The 20,074-nt window shown below is 37.5% G+C and overlaps 2 protein-coding genes across 2 annotated transcripts; both read right to left on the bottom strand.

Annotated features, from left to right (window-relative positions):
- Positions 1-7,778: 7,778 nt before the first annotated feature.
- tgfb5 (transforming growth factor, beta 5) lies at positions 7,779-15,046 on the bottom strand. The gene is made up of 7 exons (XM_082177460.1): positions 12,299-15,046; positions 11,059-11,222; positions 10,730-10,862; positions 10,510-10,620; positions 10,013-10,190; positions 8,145-8,295; positions 7,779-7,942 (listed from the first exon to the last, which is right to left on the bottom strand). The coding sequence occupies exons 1-7, from the start codon at positions 12,642-12,644 to the stop codon at positions 7,784-7,786; spliced, it is 1,242 nt and encodes a 413-aa protein (XP_082033586.1). The 5' UTR covers positions 12,645-15,046; the 3' UTR covers positions 7,779-7,783.
- Positions 15,047-17,271: 2,225 nt separating this feature from the next.
- trmt112 (tRNA methyltransferase activator subunit 11-2) lies at positions 17,272-19,824 on the bottom strand. Its single transcript, XM_082177461.1, has 4 exons — positions 19,609-19,824; positions 18,991-19,092; positions 18,244-18,336; positions 17,272-17,617 (listed from the first exon to the last, which is right to left on the bottom strand). The coding sequence occupies exons 1-4, from the start codon at positions 19,681-19,683 to the stop codon at positions 17,519-17,521; spliced, it is 369 nt and encodes a 122-aa protein (XP_082033587.1). The 5' UTR covers positions 19,684-19,824; the 3' UTR covers positions 17,272-17,518.
- Positions 19,825-20,074: the final 250 nt, after the last annotated feature.

Here is a 20,074-nt window from a genome sequence, read left to right as displayed (position 1 = left end):
TAACACAACTTCTACACCCACAACGTTGATGTCTCAAACCGGAAGCTGTTTACTTGCGTAACCAGAGCGTGACTGCGATCGATTTCTGAGCGTTGTCTTGCTTTAGAAGTGGCCAGTCAGTGACACACGGATGTGGGAAAACAGGCAAAGGAGTTTAGTGTTAATAAAAAATTCAGATATGTAATTATGTAAAATATAATTCATCATAATGGAGTAACTGAATAAAAAACAGCTCTGGGATGAATTAAAAACGGGGTGGGTGATTTATTCCAGAAACATATTTTGTTATGCTGGTTGAAAGTCTCTTCACATCCAGAAAGCAATCACTAAATAAGTGGTCAAAATGTGTATCATCTGTGGAAGGATCTCTTTAAGTTGTTTATGTTCATTATTATTTTGATGTTATGTGCTTTGAGACATGAGGTAGTTTAACTGTGTCTCTCATGACGCTTTTGTTTGCTCCCTGCTGTAAGCATTCATGTGTTTTGAAGGAGGCGTGGCTTTGGAGACGCTCTTAAAGGGTTACTTCACCGTTTTTTCATATTAAACTATGTTATTCCCTTAACTAAGACGAGTTGATACATACCTCTCTCGTCTCAGTGCGTGCACTAAATCGCTGTCTTGCGGCGAAACTTTGTTAGCACTTAGCTTAGTCCAGTTCATTCAATATGGGCCAAGCAGAGAAGCTACCAAACACCTCCACGTTTTCCCTATTTAAATACAGTTACTCGCGTAGTGTAACTCGACCTAGGACGGTGACACAAAACAAAACGTTGCGCTTTTCTAAGCGTGTAAAATGGATAACTATATTGTATGGCGGAATACCATAGCAAGTGCTTGTAAGCACTTCGACTTGGCGCAGTAATATCTTCACTAGAGGGAGCGGGGGCCGGTGAGAGGATTTTTCACGAGTGAAGATATTACTGCGCCGAAGTCGAAGTGCTTCCAAGCACTTGCTATGGTATTCCGCCATACAATATAGTTATCCATTTTACACGCTTAGAAAAGCGCAACGTTTTGTTTTGTGTCACCGTCCTAGGTCGAGTTACACTACGCGAGTAACTGTATTTAAATAGGGAAAACGTGGAGATGTTTGGTAGCTTCTCTGCTTGGCCCATATTGAATGAACTGGACTAAGCTAAGTGCTAACAAAGTTTCGCCGCAAGACAGAGCGATTTAGTGCACGCACTGAGACGAGAGAGGTATGTATCAACTCGTCTTAGTTAAGGGAATAACATAGTTTAATATGAAAGAACGGTGAAGTATCCCTTTAAGGGAGGGTGTGATCTCATGCTTTCAAAGCTAGCTCGCTATACGCTGATTTCACGCAGCCGTTATTTTGAAATCGAAAGCGAGGCTCCGGTGGGAAGAAAACCGGAAGTGTCGCCTTTAATCACAGGAGAGTCGTGAATGCGATGGCGTATTGTTGTGTTTAATGATGTTGTGTCAATTCTAAAACTGTACATACATTTCTTTTATACTTTAGACTATATACAGTGAAATTCATTTATAAATAAATTTTTTTTTTTTTATAATTCAAAAAGTAAAAAAAGAAGCAGGAATGAACTATATACATATCCTATATTGGATATTAACATCCAATTGTGTAAATCGCGGCAGAAGCTTCAAGTTGGTAGTCCAAAGGCATTGTTGTTTATCTTTACTTCCGGGGTTTTTCCCACCGGAGCCTCACTTTCGATTTCAAAATGGCGGCTGCGTGAAATCAGCGTATTGCTAGCCTCTCTGAAAATTGCCTACCCTACCTTTAAGAGACCACTGAAATGTAAGCATTTTCTCTGGATTTATTATTTATATGTATGTGTTTGAGTAAATGGGCATTTCTATGTTTTATTATATAAACTACTGCCAACATTTATTCCAAATTTCAAGTTAAAAGATTGTCATTTAGAGCATTTATTTGCAGTAAATGACAGCTGGTCAAAATCACAAAACTGATGGCATGTTTTCAGACCTCGAATAATGCAAAGAAAACAAGTTTATATTCATTTTTAAACAACATGCTACTAATGTTTTGAGATCAAAAATCAATATTTGGTGGAATAATCCATGATTTCCAATCACAGCTTTCATGCTCTCTGCCAGTCTGTCTCATTGCTGTTGGGTGACTTTATAAAACTATGCATATAGATGATTATGACATGGTACATCAAACAACATATAACCGCTAAAGCAAAGATGTATTAGGTACAGTATTAAATACAGACCACCTCATAGACATAACTGCCCAAAAAAGGTATTCGAGTACATTTGCAATATACTTTCCACTTATTACAGTTCAACACTAATCAATAACAGCTGTTGCTTTTAGAATGGTTGAAGCAGATACAGTTTAGATATTTTGGCAGAGAATATTCAAATTTCTTTTTGTCTTGGGAGTTGATGTAAAAAACAGGATGCAAGACATGTTAACGTAACCTCTGAAAATCTTAACACATTAAAACACTTCACATCTCATCAGCTTCACGGCACGAACATTACATTACAGATCATAAATTCCATGACTGTTTTTCTGATTTTTTCATTTCCATTTGTGTGGTTGGTGATATCACATTATGAATTGAAAGGATACAAATACATTGGCAATGAGGTGGTGTGCTGGTTTCTATCTAGAGGAATGTTCTAGAATGATTTGCTTCTCTTCTCTGTGACACCACAAAAGGGAAATTAAAGTTTATTATTCTTTTATACAGCGAGTGAGACCACAAAATTTGTACTTCTGAAGGGTCAATATTGCTGTTTTTGATTAGCTAAAGACCACATTTATATAGACAGTGGCTAGAAAAGTCAAAACAAATTAAATTTCCACCATCAACAATAACGAGTCAAAAGCAAAATCTGACTATGAAGTTGTCTAAGATGACATGAAGTCATTTCGTAACCACTTAATTGGTGTTTCCATGCTACGGTTTACATTTAAAGCCATGATTCACTTTTGGCTTGAGCGCTCATCCGCAGATGGGCATTACGGGTCAAACATTTCAATAACACCAACGTCTCTTCATGTTGTGAGATGCCAGGAACCCGATAGTCTTACGAATTACACCCTAAATGACATAATACTTTAATTCAAATCAGTTCTAGCCTCTCTAAATGCTTTCTGTTCTTCTCTTTCTGAATTTCCCCCATTGGCAAATGCAGTAATATTTAGGCACATTCCACAAATATGATGTCCTTTACTAAAAGCGTGAAGCGAAAAAATGTAATGCAACTTTTTATCTCACAATTCTGCCTTTTAACTCACAATTGCAAGTTTTTATCTCACAACACGACTCATATCGCACAAATCTGTGGCAGTAACAAGCTTCCATACAAATCCCATGTTTTGTGGTGAAAACTATTGAATATGTTTGCTAAACGATAAGTATCATTTTTATTTATTTTTAAGTACTTTAAGTACTTTTTGCCCTCTTGTGGTTATAAAACAAAACTGCATGCATTTTGCATAGGAACATAGTTTTGGTTGTGCTTCGGCTCTGCATGACTGTAGCTACTTGCTGTAGCTTTACCTATTAATAGACACAGAATTTCCTATTAAATAAATTCCAGTACAGCTGTTTTGGCATCCCTCCACAACAACTTGCAACTTCAACAACATAATTGAAGCATCTCGCTACCATACTAGTCTTCCAAGCGTTAGTAGAGCCCCTCCACTGCGGACAGCAAGACAAATACGTTTAACCTTAAAAACGTAAAGATTATATTGCCAAACAAACTCGTGAAACAGCATTTCAAACCCCTCAGTTCTCACCATCTCTGAAAAGCCAAGCCAATGTTGATTCTTGTTATTTTACGAGCTCTGTCTTGTTCTCTTTTTGCAAGCAGACTCTCCTCTGTTTAGGTTTTTTTTTCCTCAAACGGGTGATTCTCTGGAGGTTGGAGATTTAGCTGCTCCATGTCAACATTTCGCACTTGTAGTGACAACTAACCTATGCCACTCCAACACCAGACACACGCCAAAGTATCCAGAGCAACTTTTCTCTATTTACAGATATGACGAGACACATGGGCGAGTGACGTATGTACGCAATTTCCCACGAAAACCATCCTGCAGTTGGTAAATTATAAACATAAAGACGAAAATACCTTTTGGAAGTAGGATTGATGATGTATGGACTGGTTAATTTTGAACAAAAAAAGTTACATAGTTTATCGTTAATAATTTCAAGCCCTATTTTGAGCAATATCGGTGGAAAGCTAAAGCTTTACATTAACTTTATATATAGTAATGCAGATGTGAAGCAACATTCGGCCTCATCTCTCAACACCATAAATATATAAACAAAACTATAAATAAGTTATTTTTATATTCATGTATGCATTCACAAGTAATTTAGTAACTGCTGTAGTGGAGGTTACAATTTAGCATGTAGTTTTATAATAATTAGGGCATATAGTGAAATATTTTTAATGCAATAAAGAATTTGTTTGACATCCTCCCCATAAAAGCGTATCTATGATATTGTTGAGTCTGTTGTAAGACAGACACACACACACACACACACACACACACACACACACACACACACACACACACACACACACACACACACACACACACACACACACACACACACACACACACACACACACACACACACACACACACACACACACACACACGCACTGCTATGGTGATGAAGAATCTTCCTGTTTATATCCATTAACTACCAGAATATCTGTCTGTCTCTCTATTTTACTTTTCCATACTCCGCTTCAGTCAAAGGCAAACAAAGACTCAATCAGCAACGCCAAAGATCTCAATTTAAGTATTTGATTTGAAGTTGATTTGGTTCTGGAAGAAGATATGTGGACATGGAGCCCCATAAAATGTCTAGACTATCACATTTAGGATCATGGCTTCCTTGCACTACATTTTGTGCTGCAGTTTGCATATTTACAAAGCAATATTCAGTGTATCTGTCTTGGTGAAATTTGGATGTGCAAAGAACCAGAACTGCTCTCAGATACCGGGATGACAACTTACCTGAACAACTAGGATAATATTAAATGAATTTATATGTATGGCCACAAACTACATGCACATGCATATTTTTAAACTGTAGCATTTATTGAACTAATAACATTACAGGTACTGTATACTTTGTGGCTTGTATAACATTTTAACCGAAACGCAAACATTTTAGGTTATAATAACCCTAATTTAGAACTGTTTCTCATTTATGCATTCTGGCAGACACTCTTATCCAAAGCGACTTAGGTTGCGTTCAGGTTTGAGCGACGGGAATGTAGTCAAAGCTCTTAAAAATGTAAATCTACAGTATCAGAGAGGATTCAGCGTGTTCATTGAGCAACTGAGATCAAAGTCTAGTCTCATAAGCAACTCTCACGACACACATCCACATTCACACCCCATTAAACCATGTGTCCCGAAGCTACTCTCACACCCAGACTGCTCTTCCCAAACCACACGGGCCTCAGACGGCTGATCGTCCCCTTTCATGCCCTGAGGTTTCATATTTGCACTCCCCAATCTGCTTTTGCGGAGGACGCTGAGTCAACATTGCGTAAGCGACAAGAAGTATTTTTGTTGATTCATTTTAGGGACTGTTATGTAACAATGCGCTTCTAACTCTCTTCCCCTTTGCATCCCCTTTTCATATAAAGTTATAAAAGTTGTTTTCACTGAGCAAGAGAGAGGAATTCGCTTGTTTTAGCCCTGGCAACCAAACCCTACAAATCATTCTCACCGGCCACAGATAAACATGTAAGCAAAGTTTTTCACTCAAAAACAAACTTTTAACGCCATGCCAGCCGCTATATGTTTTCAAAGGGCACACTGAGGCTTTATAGGCAGAAAGAAAACAAACAGGCGATATATGTAGGCCAAAATTCCTTTCCGACTTCCCACAGATCAGACTAAATTATATCGCTCTGCATTATAGGGTGTGGAGGGGCACTGCAAGATTATACAAATCAAAGCGATCACATGGTGCGTTTAAAACGCATCCTGCAGGCAATTTGGCCTTAGCGGGACGGCCTGCTTTTCGCTCACTGTTCTTTCTGCCATGTCACCACAAACCCTGAACCCAAGCGTTTAAATCTGGCGTTCCGTGAGTGGTCGGTGTCTGGAAATTGTTCACATCCTGTTTACGTCGGAGATTTTCAAACCTCGAACCGCATCTGGCTGGTGAGTCCACTAGTCAAATCTGCATTTTCAGCGAGTGAAGGAAAAAAAATACAAAAAAAGGAAAAACCTTGAGAGTAGGCCACTCGCTGGGCCGTGTGATAAATAAATATAAATGCACAGCTTTGAGAAAGTTCTATAAACATGCTTGCTGATTATAAATAAAAAAAGCCACAAAATATTATTATATAATCAAAATTTATTGTATTTAGCATATAAACACATATAAACATCACACACACAAAAAACTATTTACACTTGCAAATTCCAAAAATATAAACCGATCTACAGTAAACTTCATACAAAATCTAAAAAGGATGCACTGCTGGCGTATATTGTGTGTGTCACTGTTGTGATACTAAGAATGCGAGGAGATACTAATCAAAAAAAGCTTATTTTATCAGACTATGACCAATGCAGGAGACGGTTAATGCTGTATTGTTGTTGTGTTGCTTGTATTCAAGATGCTTCATGAATAATTATATGCTATTTCTCATCTGTACAAGTTTGAAGGAATAGTTCACCCAAAAATTTGAATTCTGTATGACTTTCCTTCTTCTGTGGAACATAAAAGAAGATCTAAGGCTATGTTCACACTTAGCGTCTTTTTTGACAAGAAAAAGTTGACAACGGCGTTTTTTTAGCAAAAAAAAACGCTGGCAGCGTTCGGTTACAAATAGCAGCCGAGCGCGTCTTTTGTGGCTGGCGCATATACTGACGCGTCTTGACCATGCGTCAACATACGACGAAAAGGGTACCCCCATAACGTCCATATGTGACGATTCGGGTTATGGGTAGGTTTAGGTATGCGTTAGGGTACCGCTAGGAGGCGCTGCTGGTGCGCTTCTGTCTGCGTCTCATATTGACGTTAAAGGGGTACCCTTTTCGTCGTATGTTGACGCATGGTCAAGACGCGTCAGTATATGACGTTTTGGGGTGAGACCGGGCTGCTATAACAAGAGCTGCAACAGTAGCCTAGTGCTGTGTGATGCAAAAAATGTCGAGAAAGAGAAAGTTGGCTCTTGCGTTGGCTTTTGAAGTTACCGGGGAGGAGAATGTCGGTTCACAAAGACGTTTGTGGGTGCACGACAGACAGTTGTTCTTGTTGTTATGGAAACGACAGGTCTCGCTACTCGCTTGTCATTGGTCAGCTGTCAAAAAGGCGCTTGACGTAGGGCGTTCTTTTCAGAAAAGTTGAACTTTTTTCAACTTAAAAAGACGCTCTGAGCTGCAGAAAAAGACGCCGGCGGTGGCGTCTAAAAAAGCGCTCAGGACTTTTTTGAAAAAACGGTTTACTCCATAGGGTTATAATGTAGAACAGACGCTGGCAGTTTGAAAAAAGACGCTAAGTGTGAACATAGCCTAAGGTTTTTGCGTCTAAATTAAAGTCAATGGGCTTCAATGTTGTTTGGGTTCCAACATTCTTCAAAATATCTTTTGTGTTCTGCAGAAGATAGAAATGCATACAAGTTTGGAACGACATACAAGATGGTATTTTAATTTTTGGGTGGACTATCCCTTTAAGATGTGAGTTATATGTGTTTGCTCTCCTCTCATCCACCTGTTTTTTTTGTCCTCCCTCTGAGATCTCTGTCGTCTCTCTCTCTCTCCGCTGAATCAACGGCACTTGCAGGACCGGACCACCATGTTGGAGAGCTGTTCCACACGGGGCGTTCGGCCTAGGAAATAAACGATGGTGAGGGGCTCCAGGTCCTGGGGAACACAACACGGAGATGCTGATGCTTCTGGATTCATTTTATTATACAGCGGGAGAATCTGAAAGGAAGACAGATGGAGAAACTCTGTAAATAGACACTAAAAGCAACATCGAAATGCAACGTTTCAGAATGAACCTCTCCAACATCCAACATTCAAGTGCACAAGTTTGTTTGGCATATACCTATAATCTTTGAGATGGCACTTCTGATCCTTTTAAACCCTTAAATGTCTGTTTTTTCTCAGCCTGATTAATATTTACCATGTTGTAGTGGTTGTCTGCGCTCCATAAGTAAGGACAGTTCCCCGCACAGAAATTTGCTTTGTAGCCTTTGGGTTCGTGGATCCACTTCCAGTTCAAGTCCCGGCGGAAATCAATATACAGAGACCTCAGACAGCAGCCCTGATCAGCCCTGGAAGAGGTACAGTGATTTGTTGCAGTGCATTATGGTGTGTTAAAAGAGCAGTTTACCCAAAAAGGAAGATTTGGTCATCATTCACACTCACACTCGTGTCATTCCAAACATACATGACTTTATTCCTAATGAAGAACAAATTGAATAATGCTCTGGTCGCTGTTTTTTATGCAAATACAACGAATGGGCAAAAGAACGCAAAAGCACCATAAAGGTAGACCTCATGACTTTTGAGCTATATTCCAAGTCTTCCGAAGTCATGCAATAGCTGTATGTATAAGCAACAGACTAAAATTAACTTGTTATTCAGAAGAAAAAAAAAATCTTGTGCTCTAGCTTCCCTTGGCAAGTGAATAACTGAAGCGTGTAGGACTTTCTTTTTTCTTTTTTTTTAATCACATTTTGCACTCTGTAAAAGAACGTTTGAAACGACATGAGGGTGAGTAAATGCTGACAGAATTTTCACTTTTGGGTGAACCATCCCTTTTAATAGTCGCTGTCCAAGTTTTGACTCCGGCAACAAACTCTGATTTGACATAAATGTGGCTCTAATGACCATTTCTATGTTGCTTAGCACAGAGGAAGCGCTCCACATAACAAACACTCATTAAAAGAGTATTTACTTCCAGAACAGACGAGATGAATTCTGCATATCAGACGTGACACTCCTTGGGCGAGTCGCTGCATGCGTACTGTGGGTGTGTGATGCAGTAGAATGTATTTTACATGCACACACTTAGGATCGATGTCATCTGGCTCTATGTGTCTCTTATTGTTTTTTGGTGTTTCAAGCAATGTTTAGTTTTCTTGCATTAGCTGGGAACTTTTGAGCTTCTAGACATCTATCAAAGGTTTGCGCTCACCAAATACTGAATATTAAGCTTAATACTGAAATCCTTCAAAGTCATTTATACTAGTTTTTTTGCACCTGTTTTTATACTAAACTCCATTTTGAGTCGCACAAGCTTTTCTAATGTGCGATGGTAAGGAACATAACCTACTATAGAAGCTTGTTTCCGCCATGGAATAAATTGTGAGAAACTTATAATTGTAAGAAAAAAGTCCGAATTGTGAGCTCACAATTCAAACTTTATAACTGAGTTTATATTTATGGACGCTTGTTCCGCCACTGAATAAAAAAAAAAAAATGTAATTGCGACTTTTTATCTCCTAATTGTGAATATTTTTCTCAGAATTCCGTGATATAAACTCGCAGTTACGAGTTATAAAGTCAGAACTGCGTGACAAAGTCGCAATTGTGTGATGTAATTCAGAGAAAAAGTTAGAATTGCAAGTTTATATCTCGCAATTCTGACATTATAACTCTCAATTGTGAAAAAATTAAAATAATAATCTGATTTGTAAGATAAAAAGTAAAAAAAAATTATTATTCTGTGGTGGAAACCAGCTTCCATATACAGTATATCTCACAATTCAGATTTTACAACTCATAATTGCGAGTTTAAATCTCACTATCCATATTTTTTCCTTGCAATTCCGAGTTTATATTTTACAATTTTGAGAAAAAAAGGCAGAATTGTGAGAAATAAACTTGCAATTGTGAATTCTGAATTCTCAGTCCAATGGTCTAAAACTCAAACTGGTCCTCACAAAGATAGTTGTACAAGTACACACACACACACACACTAGACTAGAGTAATAATAAATAACATATTCAAACACACACACACACGCTTGAGCTCTCTCTCTGTACCCTGAGCATATGGACGTGTCTGCTGCTGATCTCTTCTTGCGGTTCTTCTTGGTAGGGTTGTCCAGGCGGTCGGTGGGCAGCAGGGTTAGTATCAAATGTGGGGTTTTTGTGCTGAATTCAATCTGTCCTTTAGTCACACCTGGTCTTCTGTTCTGCTTTATAAGGTCGTCATCAATGCCTGGGAAGGAATCGATCCAACATGTCAATAACAACAAATGATGCCAGGGTTTTTCCTAATGTCACACAACTAAAAAAGTATCTCTTTTCGTCTTCATTTTAAACAACGTATTTATTGTTTTAAACTTTCTTTGTGATGAAAAGGTGTGCTTGTGCTGTGTTTCTTTCAAATAAATGCCACTTGGTTTAGATTTTTTTTTTTTTTATCTAATGCAATAATATTCATACTTTTTAACTACCTTAAGCATTGATTCTATAGCTCTGTAATTTGTAAAAGTCAAATAAATCAAGCAAAACATTTAGATTAATGAAAAAATGACCTGCAAATCTGGCTTCCAACTCTTCACTCTTGTTAGGGACAATATTGTTTGTGGAGGGGACGAATGTACAGCAGGGACAGTGAACGCTGATCTTGAGCCCAAGATTTCTCTCTAAGAGAGAAAAAGAGATTATTTTTCCTAGAGAAGGAAATGCTTCTCAACCTCCTCTGCTTCATCAAGAAGTAAATATATGTTGAAACTTCTGGATGAACTCACTGACCCCTGAACGCCATCCACTCCTTCACAGTCTCCGTGACATCCACTGAAAGCCACGCCCCCTTGGCACGAGGCTCTACTGTTCTGGAGTCGATGTATCTCTGGGACGGGGCCGTCGCGTCCTCAGATTTGAGAATCTGTGGGTGTGAAGGGAAACAAACCACAAGCTTATTTGACTCATTCATCTCCTGTTCTATTTCTTGCACTGTACAGCATGGAAATACATCATGCAAATGTGATGAAACAAACCGTTGCAGATGCAGTCACTACAGTACAGACTCACTGCTCATCTTTGGAACAACTCGAGCCTTTTGTCTGGAAAAACCACATTACCTGGTATATTTCCACACGCTGCTCAGTGGTGCGAGCCTGTGGGTTTGGAGCTCTGAAGATGCGAAATTCTGCTTTGACCAAAGTACTGGAATTTCGCTCCACGTTGGTGACGTCGAAGCCCACTATCCTGAAGTACGGGCTCTGAGGAACCGGGTTGATTGAGTCTGTGGAACAAAAGCAGGATTCACTTTGGCCTTATTTACACTTTGTGGTCTGAGCGTGGTATTCAGAGGGTCAACCTCAAGGAAATAAAACTTGCTTTAGTGCCAAAACAGCAGATGCAATGACTAACCCCTTTCAGCCTCTCAGAAGCCTCACTGAACTCTAGCTGACTTATTATTGGCAACAAAGCTGTATATTATAGGTACACTATTTGATAGCTGTTAGATTAAGCACATTTTACTCCCAAATTATCAGTAATGTACTTAGTGTTTTGTTTTTTTTTGTAATTTCCATTCATTTTAATGGTGTTTCTCCTCAGATGATCATTTCTGTAATACAGCAATATGTGCTTACTAATTTTGTTAAAATTTTGCATTACAGTTGTATTTTTACTATAATATAAAACAATAAATAACTAGAGACAAACCAATAATATGTTTGATTAATATTTTATAGAGATATTTAGTTTTCTTTTTCATTGTACACAATTTACAAAAGGTATTCACAAGAAAAATAGCTTAATGTATTCAAACAAGCACAAAAATAAGTTTGTGACTATTTAGATCGCAAAACAAATTTGCATAAATATAATGGCATGATAAATACTGTTGCTATTTAATGATCATGTAGTTATCACTGCGTCAACAACAACAAAAACCCTAGGATATTGTTATTGGGCATAAAAATAATGTGCATCATATTTGTCATAAAAAGGGTGTATGTATGCATGTATGTATGCATCTATCTATCTATTGTAATATTATTATGTTGATAATATTATTAATATTTTTATATGAGTATTGACATGAAAATAATAAAATATAGGCTATGTATTGACATTATTTTCTTTTGTTTTGGGGTGAAAAACAACCTAGGAATGTTCTTTGACAATGTTTCATGACATGTTCAGTCAATCTAATGAATGATCTTCTTTAAACACTTTTTTTCAAACACAACCAAATCGGATGTCCAAACTAAATGATGCACTAGAATGGAGGTTTAACTACACATCCAGAACCCAATGCATTTTGAAATGGTGCATTAATGCGCCATCTCAGATAAAACGGGTATCACTCACTCGTATCTGTGCGCAGTGGCATCATATTGACCCGCTGCACCTCTTTAGCGTAATAGTCCTCCTCGCTGCTCTCCCGCTCGCACGCGCTTTCGGCCTGGCGCGCGCGCTCCTTCAGCAGCTCCTTCGTGCTGTTGTAAAGTAACATCACCTCCACCGGGACCGATGGTTGCGGGCTGGCTTCGGGGTCCGGTGGACTGCGGATGCGTAGCTTGCTCAGAATCTGTCCGCGCACCGCCTCGATCCTTTTGGATTTGTGGTCGTCCAAGTTGTAGGAATGGCACGTGGAGAATCCTTCCGCAGACACGGAGAGTTTGAGAACGAGCAAAGTTAGATTGATGAACCACATGGTTGATTGACAGATGAGAGGGTCGGAAGCGCTCCTCTATAACGCCCGGTCACTGGATGTCCTCGGGGAGCGCGCGCACTGAGCGCGTCTCTTGCAATGGGACAAACCCAAAGTGCGTAGGCTGCGCTGCTCGCGCTCTGTGTTGTTCACCAGGTGAATGAGCTCCTCTTCTGACAGATACGAGCTTTTACCTCCTCATACACTGCCTCACGTATAATTTGTCTACTCGTATAATCTATTTCTGGTCAAAATCAAGAAAGAAGATTGCGCAGAGGACACTAACTGAGTTCACTGTGTGAATTTAAAGCAATTTCAAGGAGGTCAGTTTTATTTTTTTTTCAGTTTTTTTTTCTTTCGAGCCTAAGGTACGTCTTACGTCTAACTAAAACTATTTTAGCGTCGCTGGCGGTTAGTTAAACAAATGTCTTAAAACAAAACTTTTTTAAAGCAGTGTTTTTGTAATCTGCATGTACATTTTTTTTTTTTAATACAATAAAGTGGAACAAGCACCTAATTATGTGTTGTAGCTATACCAAAATTGGACATCGCTCACGGTTTTCTATCACTGTAAAAAAAAAAAGTTGTTGCATTAAATTTTTAAGTACAGGCAACTTGGATGTTTAAGTAATTTCAACTTAAATTACATTAAACTGACTTGAAAATGGCTTGTTTTGATGAGTTAAAGCAATGCAAAAACATGTTGTCATAACTTACTGATCATATGATTTTTTTTTACAGTGTATAACCTTCTCAGGTGGCAACTATTTCTGTTTGTGAGGGTCTTTTTGGACGTTACAACTAGGCTTTGTTAACGCTAAAATGTTTGAGAAGCCTTTTTTTTCTGAAAACAAGTTAAATTTAAACAGTTTAGTGGGGCTGTAAGTACTTTCTAAGACCCCCAACTGTTTGATTAGACTTTTTTATGGTTCAAACCCTCCCAAAAACCCAAGAGCAACCTCAGGTAAACCAAATGTGAAATATTGGCCTGATTTCTGTGCATGTTTTAATGACAAGCATACTACATTTGTCCATTATTACAGACCATCCCAATTATATTAGTCTCTATGGAGTCTATAAACACAGCCTTTCCATCATGCTTCCCAGGATTTTAAGTATTTACCGGTAAGGTAATAAACAGTACAGTTCCTCATGCTCGTCTGGTATCCAATGATTCAGAGAGAAACTCCAAGTGCTGTTTTGAATTCTTGTGGTTTGTCTTGGAGCTTTAGCGAGGACCGCTAGTATTTCTTTTAAAGTGACTCTCCAGCTCCTTTCCCATTATAAGACTATAACTATAAGAGATCAGGTCAGATTTTATTTCTCTTTTCTCACAGCCTCGAGTCGAGATGCAGATCTGCCATCCAAATGTTCAATCAAGCCCTTGAAGTTGCTTTAGGAAAATGAAATTATCCCATGACAAAGACTGACTGTCTCCAGCAGCATAAAGTTGAACTGGATTTAATATAAACAAAATGAGCAAAAGCTAGTATAGGCTTGGCCTACCAGAGTACATCTTTTGCGAAGAATAATCCGTTTCAAAGGAGAGAGAGGGGGGGAGAAAAACGACAAGACCATCAACAAAAACTTCAGAAGTCAAAGAGAGTCTTTGAAGGTGTGAACTTAACTACCCGGCTATAATTAAAAACACAACCCTCTTTGGGTTTCAGAGCTACCAAAAACATCTCTTCAACAAAACAAGTCCCTAAAGTTTCTGAAGTTTTGAGAGGAAGGAAAAACATAGAGCAGCTGTGTGTGGGAGGGGGAGAGAGAGAGAGAGAGAGAGAGGCATAGAGAGAACTACAAGGGTAAATGACTAAATACGATGAAATAAATCTCCTTTTTATCAATAAATGAGATGATAAAAAGGAGAAATCTGAGTTTGCTGAGTTGAACACCCTGTAACACCCTTGATGTTCCTGGTCAAAAATGACCGGCCTTTTAAAAAGTGCTTGTAAATCGCTTTTTAATGCCATATTAACACCAATTAAGGCTTGATTGGATTCAATCTTTTTGTCAACTTGTTTTCTTTCAAGTAGGACAGGTTTCGTATTTCTTTTTGGAAATGATTGATAAGGCCTCATTGATCTGAGCTTATGCATCTCAGTTTTTGAGTGAAAAAGCATTATTTGTGGATAATTTTGTTAATATTGCAAAAAGTTGCACTGTTTTATCACACTAGTGTGTTTTAATGTTTAACCAGGAAGTTTGTTTTGAAATGCTTTTATTTTGTACAAAATGGAATAAAGTCACACTTGTGGTTTTCCAGGTCAAAAATGACCGGTCTGCAAAAACATAGCTTATGAATCTCTCGTTATGCTATTTTATAACCAAATATTGGATTCAGTCTTTTTGTCAAATTGTTTTCTTTCGATTAGGACAGGTATTTAATTTCTTTCTTCTAGCCCTCACTGACTAACAAGTGTAACAAGGTGGGGAAAAAAAGTACAAAAATGAACCAAAAAAATTGGGGAAATATAGTTATACCCTGTGTGAGCTAAGGCTGTAGGATTCAGTCCAATGCAATAACAGTAACTAACAGTTTTGGGGAAAAGAACATCCTCTCCGGGTCAAAATGACCCGCAACACAACATAAGGTTAAATACTCAAACTCTTAGAAACATAAACCATTTGATTAACAACTCAAGTCAGCTGGTATAAACACGCAGTCAAAGTTCTAACACTCTTTGCACATTTGAGGTGTACACAACTTTAACAAATTTTAAGTTAACTAATATTTTATTATTATATTTTTGAGACATGAATTATTAGTTTTGTTAGGGTTGCTCTGTTTCACCTTAAAATAAATGTTTTTTAAGGACAAGATATGTTCAATATCTCTGTTTTATTATTTTCATGCACAACAAAATGGCTTCATGCATGTTAGTTATGCCAAACTGACTTTGCTTTAGTTAAAAGTTTTTCAAACAACATTATTTGAAAATCGAATCCCCTTACTGTTTATTGTCTAAGAAATAATAATGAAATATTCCAGATTTTATTTTAACTATCCACACTGAAGTATCCAAATTCACTGATCCAGAAACATAAAACATGTTCTTCATAGAAAAGGTGTTTGTTATTTTTATTTATTTGTTCGAACATTTTAGATAACCATGTTAAGTATTATATAAATAATATAAAAAAGTAATAATGTTTGGTAGCGTTGTTATAAAAAGTCACCAAAACAAAATCCCCAAATCCTGTGAAAAGTAATGTCAGTATTTCTCACAGACGGCCTTTTCCAGATGCCTTTATTGCATAACAATGGTGACAGTTTTTTGGATTCTTTCCTTTCCAAGTGTTTCCAAGCAGCAGTCAGACGTTTAACAAAAATCTTTACAAATAGTGAAATATCCACCACTGCGGGATGAAATTACAGACCGACTGTTTCTTAATTTGTTTACCTTGGAAATAAGACAATGTGCTTTTCTAATCCAATCTTTTCCATCATGCATTTAACTGAGCCATTTAAAAAAAAAGAACCTCTGGGCACATTTAAAATAGATTTACTGGATATTAATTTCACCTTCTATTTTGTTTCCTGGAGAGAAATGATAGATATCCAAGGCCTCAATCTAAGCTTTCACATCCTTTCATTTTAGGTACACCCTTCCTTACTTCACTTCCACTCCCTATCTTTCTTCTCATTTTTAATTACAGTTCCCCATCTACATGATCGTTAATCTGTCAAAAACAGCTTTGTAGCTGCTCTCTCCACCTCTCCATTATGATTTTATTATAGTTTGGCCAAGAGGGCTGTAATTGAACTTCAAGTGAAGGCAGAAGGTATAAGACACCGAGAGCCTTGAGAAACCCCACCAGAGGGCTGGAATTTTTCTTCATTAAAGCTATTTTCTTGTTCAAACATGAATTCAACGTTTTGATCTCTGATACCGAATCTGAGGAAACGTGGAATAATCTGACGTGGATGCGGAGTCTCGAGCGCCACCAGGCGGCCGCGGGGGATGAAACGCTCTGGTGGTTAGTTGCGGTATTGCAATATAAGATTTAAAAATAGAGACCTCGAAAACAGCTTATGCTGTTTCTTTCCGTCAACCTCCCTTAAACTAAATATAGTCCCTGCCTTGCCACGTCATCTTGCTCTCACAGAGCTTTCTGTGCGATATGAAAGTCTTTGGCACAGTTTGTTCCAAGAAACTATTACAGCTGACCTAGATAATCTCAAGCAAGAGGATTGTTGATAAAACTACAGCAGTTTCATTAGGAAGCAGTTATTCCATGGCACAGAATAATATATTCATAATATTAGTATAATAATAATAATAATAGCAGTATTGTCATGTTAAAAAACGATGGTAATTTTTAAGACAAAGCATATATAAAAACCTCACAATTTAGAGACAAATCAGCATTATTTCATGTCAATTTCCATTAAAACTTAAAAAGACAATGTTATGAAATATATAAAATGTTTAAACTTGAATTCTCTCTCTCTCTCTCTCTCACATACATACATACATATACATTATATATATATATATATATATAAATAAAATAGAATTATAAAGATAAAAATAAAGATTATTATTATTATTAGGAGGTCGCACCAACAGGTAACAGAAGCTGATTTGTATATTTAAATAAGTGTAAAATTGAGAATTAAGAGTAAATTAAAACAAATTTATTTAATATTTTACAAAGCACAAACAATGACAGAAACAACACAATGTAGATTATCACAGTAACTAAATTCAACGAGAAAGTAGTTGAACATGTCTGTGTAAATCCGAATAACTAGTGAATTATGGTGTTTTTAATCCCTCCTTGTCTGAAGAAAACAGCACCCCAGATCTCTAAAAGAAACATTTGGCTCCAATAAACAGTCTAGATCTTCTCTTCTGGGATGGGCTGATCTACTCGCCTTCATCGAGTAACATGTTGGGAACCCCTTTGGAGATGGGGAACTCTCTGCCAGATTCAGGACACTGTAAACATCCCTCTATAACCTCAACCTGCGAGGAGAGAACACTGCTATTAGCACTAAATCACTTCAACAAAGCTCATTAAATCAAATATTTAATATTTATGTGAAAATGACAATGAAATTTGGGTTTTTGTGAATTATTTATTAATTTGTTTTTTGCCAATGAAGCCTTTTGCAATGACTTAAAATGCATCTGGTCACTCGGCACAATAACCTAGAAACAATGTGAATCAACACTACAACTGAAGCAGCAAACTTAGTGAATTATTGGCCATGACTTTGTTTACTCACTTTGACATTAACATTTCTGAAAACTAGTTAACACTGCTGAATGATTGTTTCTAATACGACGGATGAAGTGACTCAAAATTGATATTCTTCTTTCTTCTAACCAACATAATCACTTTCTTGACTTTTTTTCTCTCCCTCTTTTGGAAAGTCAGAGAAACGCGATTGTGGTTTTTTTTTTCTTTTGCAATTGAGGCAAATGGAAATGGCCAAATTATATGTGTTGTAGTTTCCCGAACTATGACTTCTGCTTTTGAGAGCCTCAGAAATGTGAAAATGATCCATAGGAAACTACATTAAGAGATGTAATGGCTCTAATAATAAATTAGGTTCTTTCAAAAAGGCTGTTCATCTGATGCGTCTCACCTCTAGAAGAATTCTGTGAACTTTGCGCAGAAACTCCTCATCATTCTCATAGTTTGGTATGAGTGTGCTGGGCAGGTCCTGAGATTGTCCCAGCTGTTAAAAACACCCATCAGCTTAATGGTGCAACGGGACACATAAATCATGCACAGACAAAAAAGTCATGCTTTCTAAACAGTACTTACCGTAAAGTTGTGCAAATTCACCCTTTTTAAGTAAGGGTTAATGCCCGACGAGGTGTCCATTGTCAGGTATTAATGGACTTCGGCGGAGGCTGCGCGTCGGACGGTTCACGCCTCGCCGTCATCCATTAATACCGGACAATGGACACCTCGAAGGGCATTAACCCGCTTATACCATGGTCACTTGCCAAATAACACATTTTTAAAACATTAGTTTATATTTTAATTCGTTTTACAATCGAAATCTAAAGTTTTTACAAACAATAACTTGGTTTCCCTGGTTAAGCCTGACGGTTTATTTAGCAACCGGAGATATTTATAGTCCGCTCAGCTCGTAGAACCCTTCAGTTTACTGCCTGTTGCTATGGTTACTTACAGCTGATGTAGCCAGCGCATTTATTTATTAATTTCGAACGGTAAACAGTCAGTTTCACCAGAACTCCTTTACTAGGTGTCCTCTATCACTTTTTAATAGACACCCTGCAGCCAATCAGAATCGAGTATTCACCCAGACCATGGTATAATGAATTATAATTAAAATTGTATAAAGCGCAACATGTTCACTCACCCATTCTGCTGCCTGGATCAAGGCGCTCCACTCCAGCTTAGGGATCATCCGGCTCACAAACTGAGCATTGAACTCCAACTCATTCACTTTCACTTCAGTTGCCTTCATTCATGAGCCAAGACAGAACAAGACTCAGATTTTGTCATAAACTTAACCATATATATACATTTTTATTTTGATGAATTTCTTTATTTTTAACATAAGTATGGTTAACATTTTGGTTGTAGGACATGTTTATCAGTGTGATATATCTTTATTTGGGCAGTTGATGTTTCAACATGCTCTAAAACTATTGTAAAACATGTTTTATCCATTTGATTCATTTATGCATTTAAACAGTTGTTACGAGCTCATAGTAATTCAGAGACATCATGTAACATATTTGTCACATTGCAGGACTACTTCAAAAAAGCGAGTAGTAACTTATTAGTCACCAACTATCTTAAAAAAAAAAAAAAATTATTACATTGACGTACATTTATCTTCTCTTTAACTTTGATTTTTGAGTCCGCAGAAAAAGCATGTAAGTGCTATTAAATGACTACTGCATGTTGTGTTAATGTGTACATACCTATCTGATACATAACCAGTAATGAAAACAATGTACGTCAATCTCACCTTGATAACTAGTGGATATCCTTTAACCACGCCTTTCACGTGCGATGTTAACATGTTATGCGTTAACAGCTTCATCTCGGCGGAATGTGGCGATATATTTCAGGACCAAAGCACGAAAGTTTGATGATTATAGAAGCGTTGAACTACAAACATAAGCATAACAACCACATGCGTTTTTCGCGATGACTGTGTGCAACCCCTAAAACAAACTCCCCGAGAAACAAAGTGCGGCGTATTTGGTTCCGCATGTGGTGTGATTTCAGAGCGGACTAGATAAATGTTTTTAAGTTGATTAGAAATTGGTAATAATATGATTATATATTAGTGACTGAGTAACAAGTACACAAACGCGTGTATCTGGTGGTTCTGAATACTGATTCCAAACTTCTTGTTCAAAGCTGTTAAATGATCATAAAGTTTGTGAATTCTGTCCTCCTAACTAAAATGTTGGGTAACAAGTAAATAC

This window comes from Leuciscus leuciscus (genome assembly GCF_965113295.1).
Source record: "Leuciscus leuciscus genome assembly, chromosome: 8".
Classification (NCBI taxonomy): domain Eukaryota; kingdom Metazoa; phylum Chordata; class Actinopteri; order Cypriniformes; family Leuciscidae; genus Leuciscus; species Leuciscus leuciscus.
The sequence above is the reverse complement of the archived record's forward strand: the minus strand, read 5'-3'. Positions and strand labels throughout refer to the sequence as shown.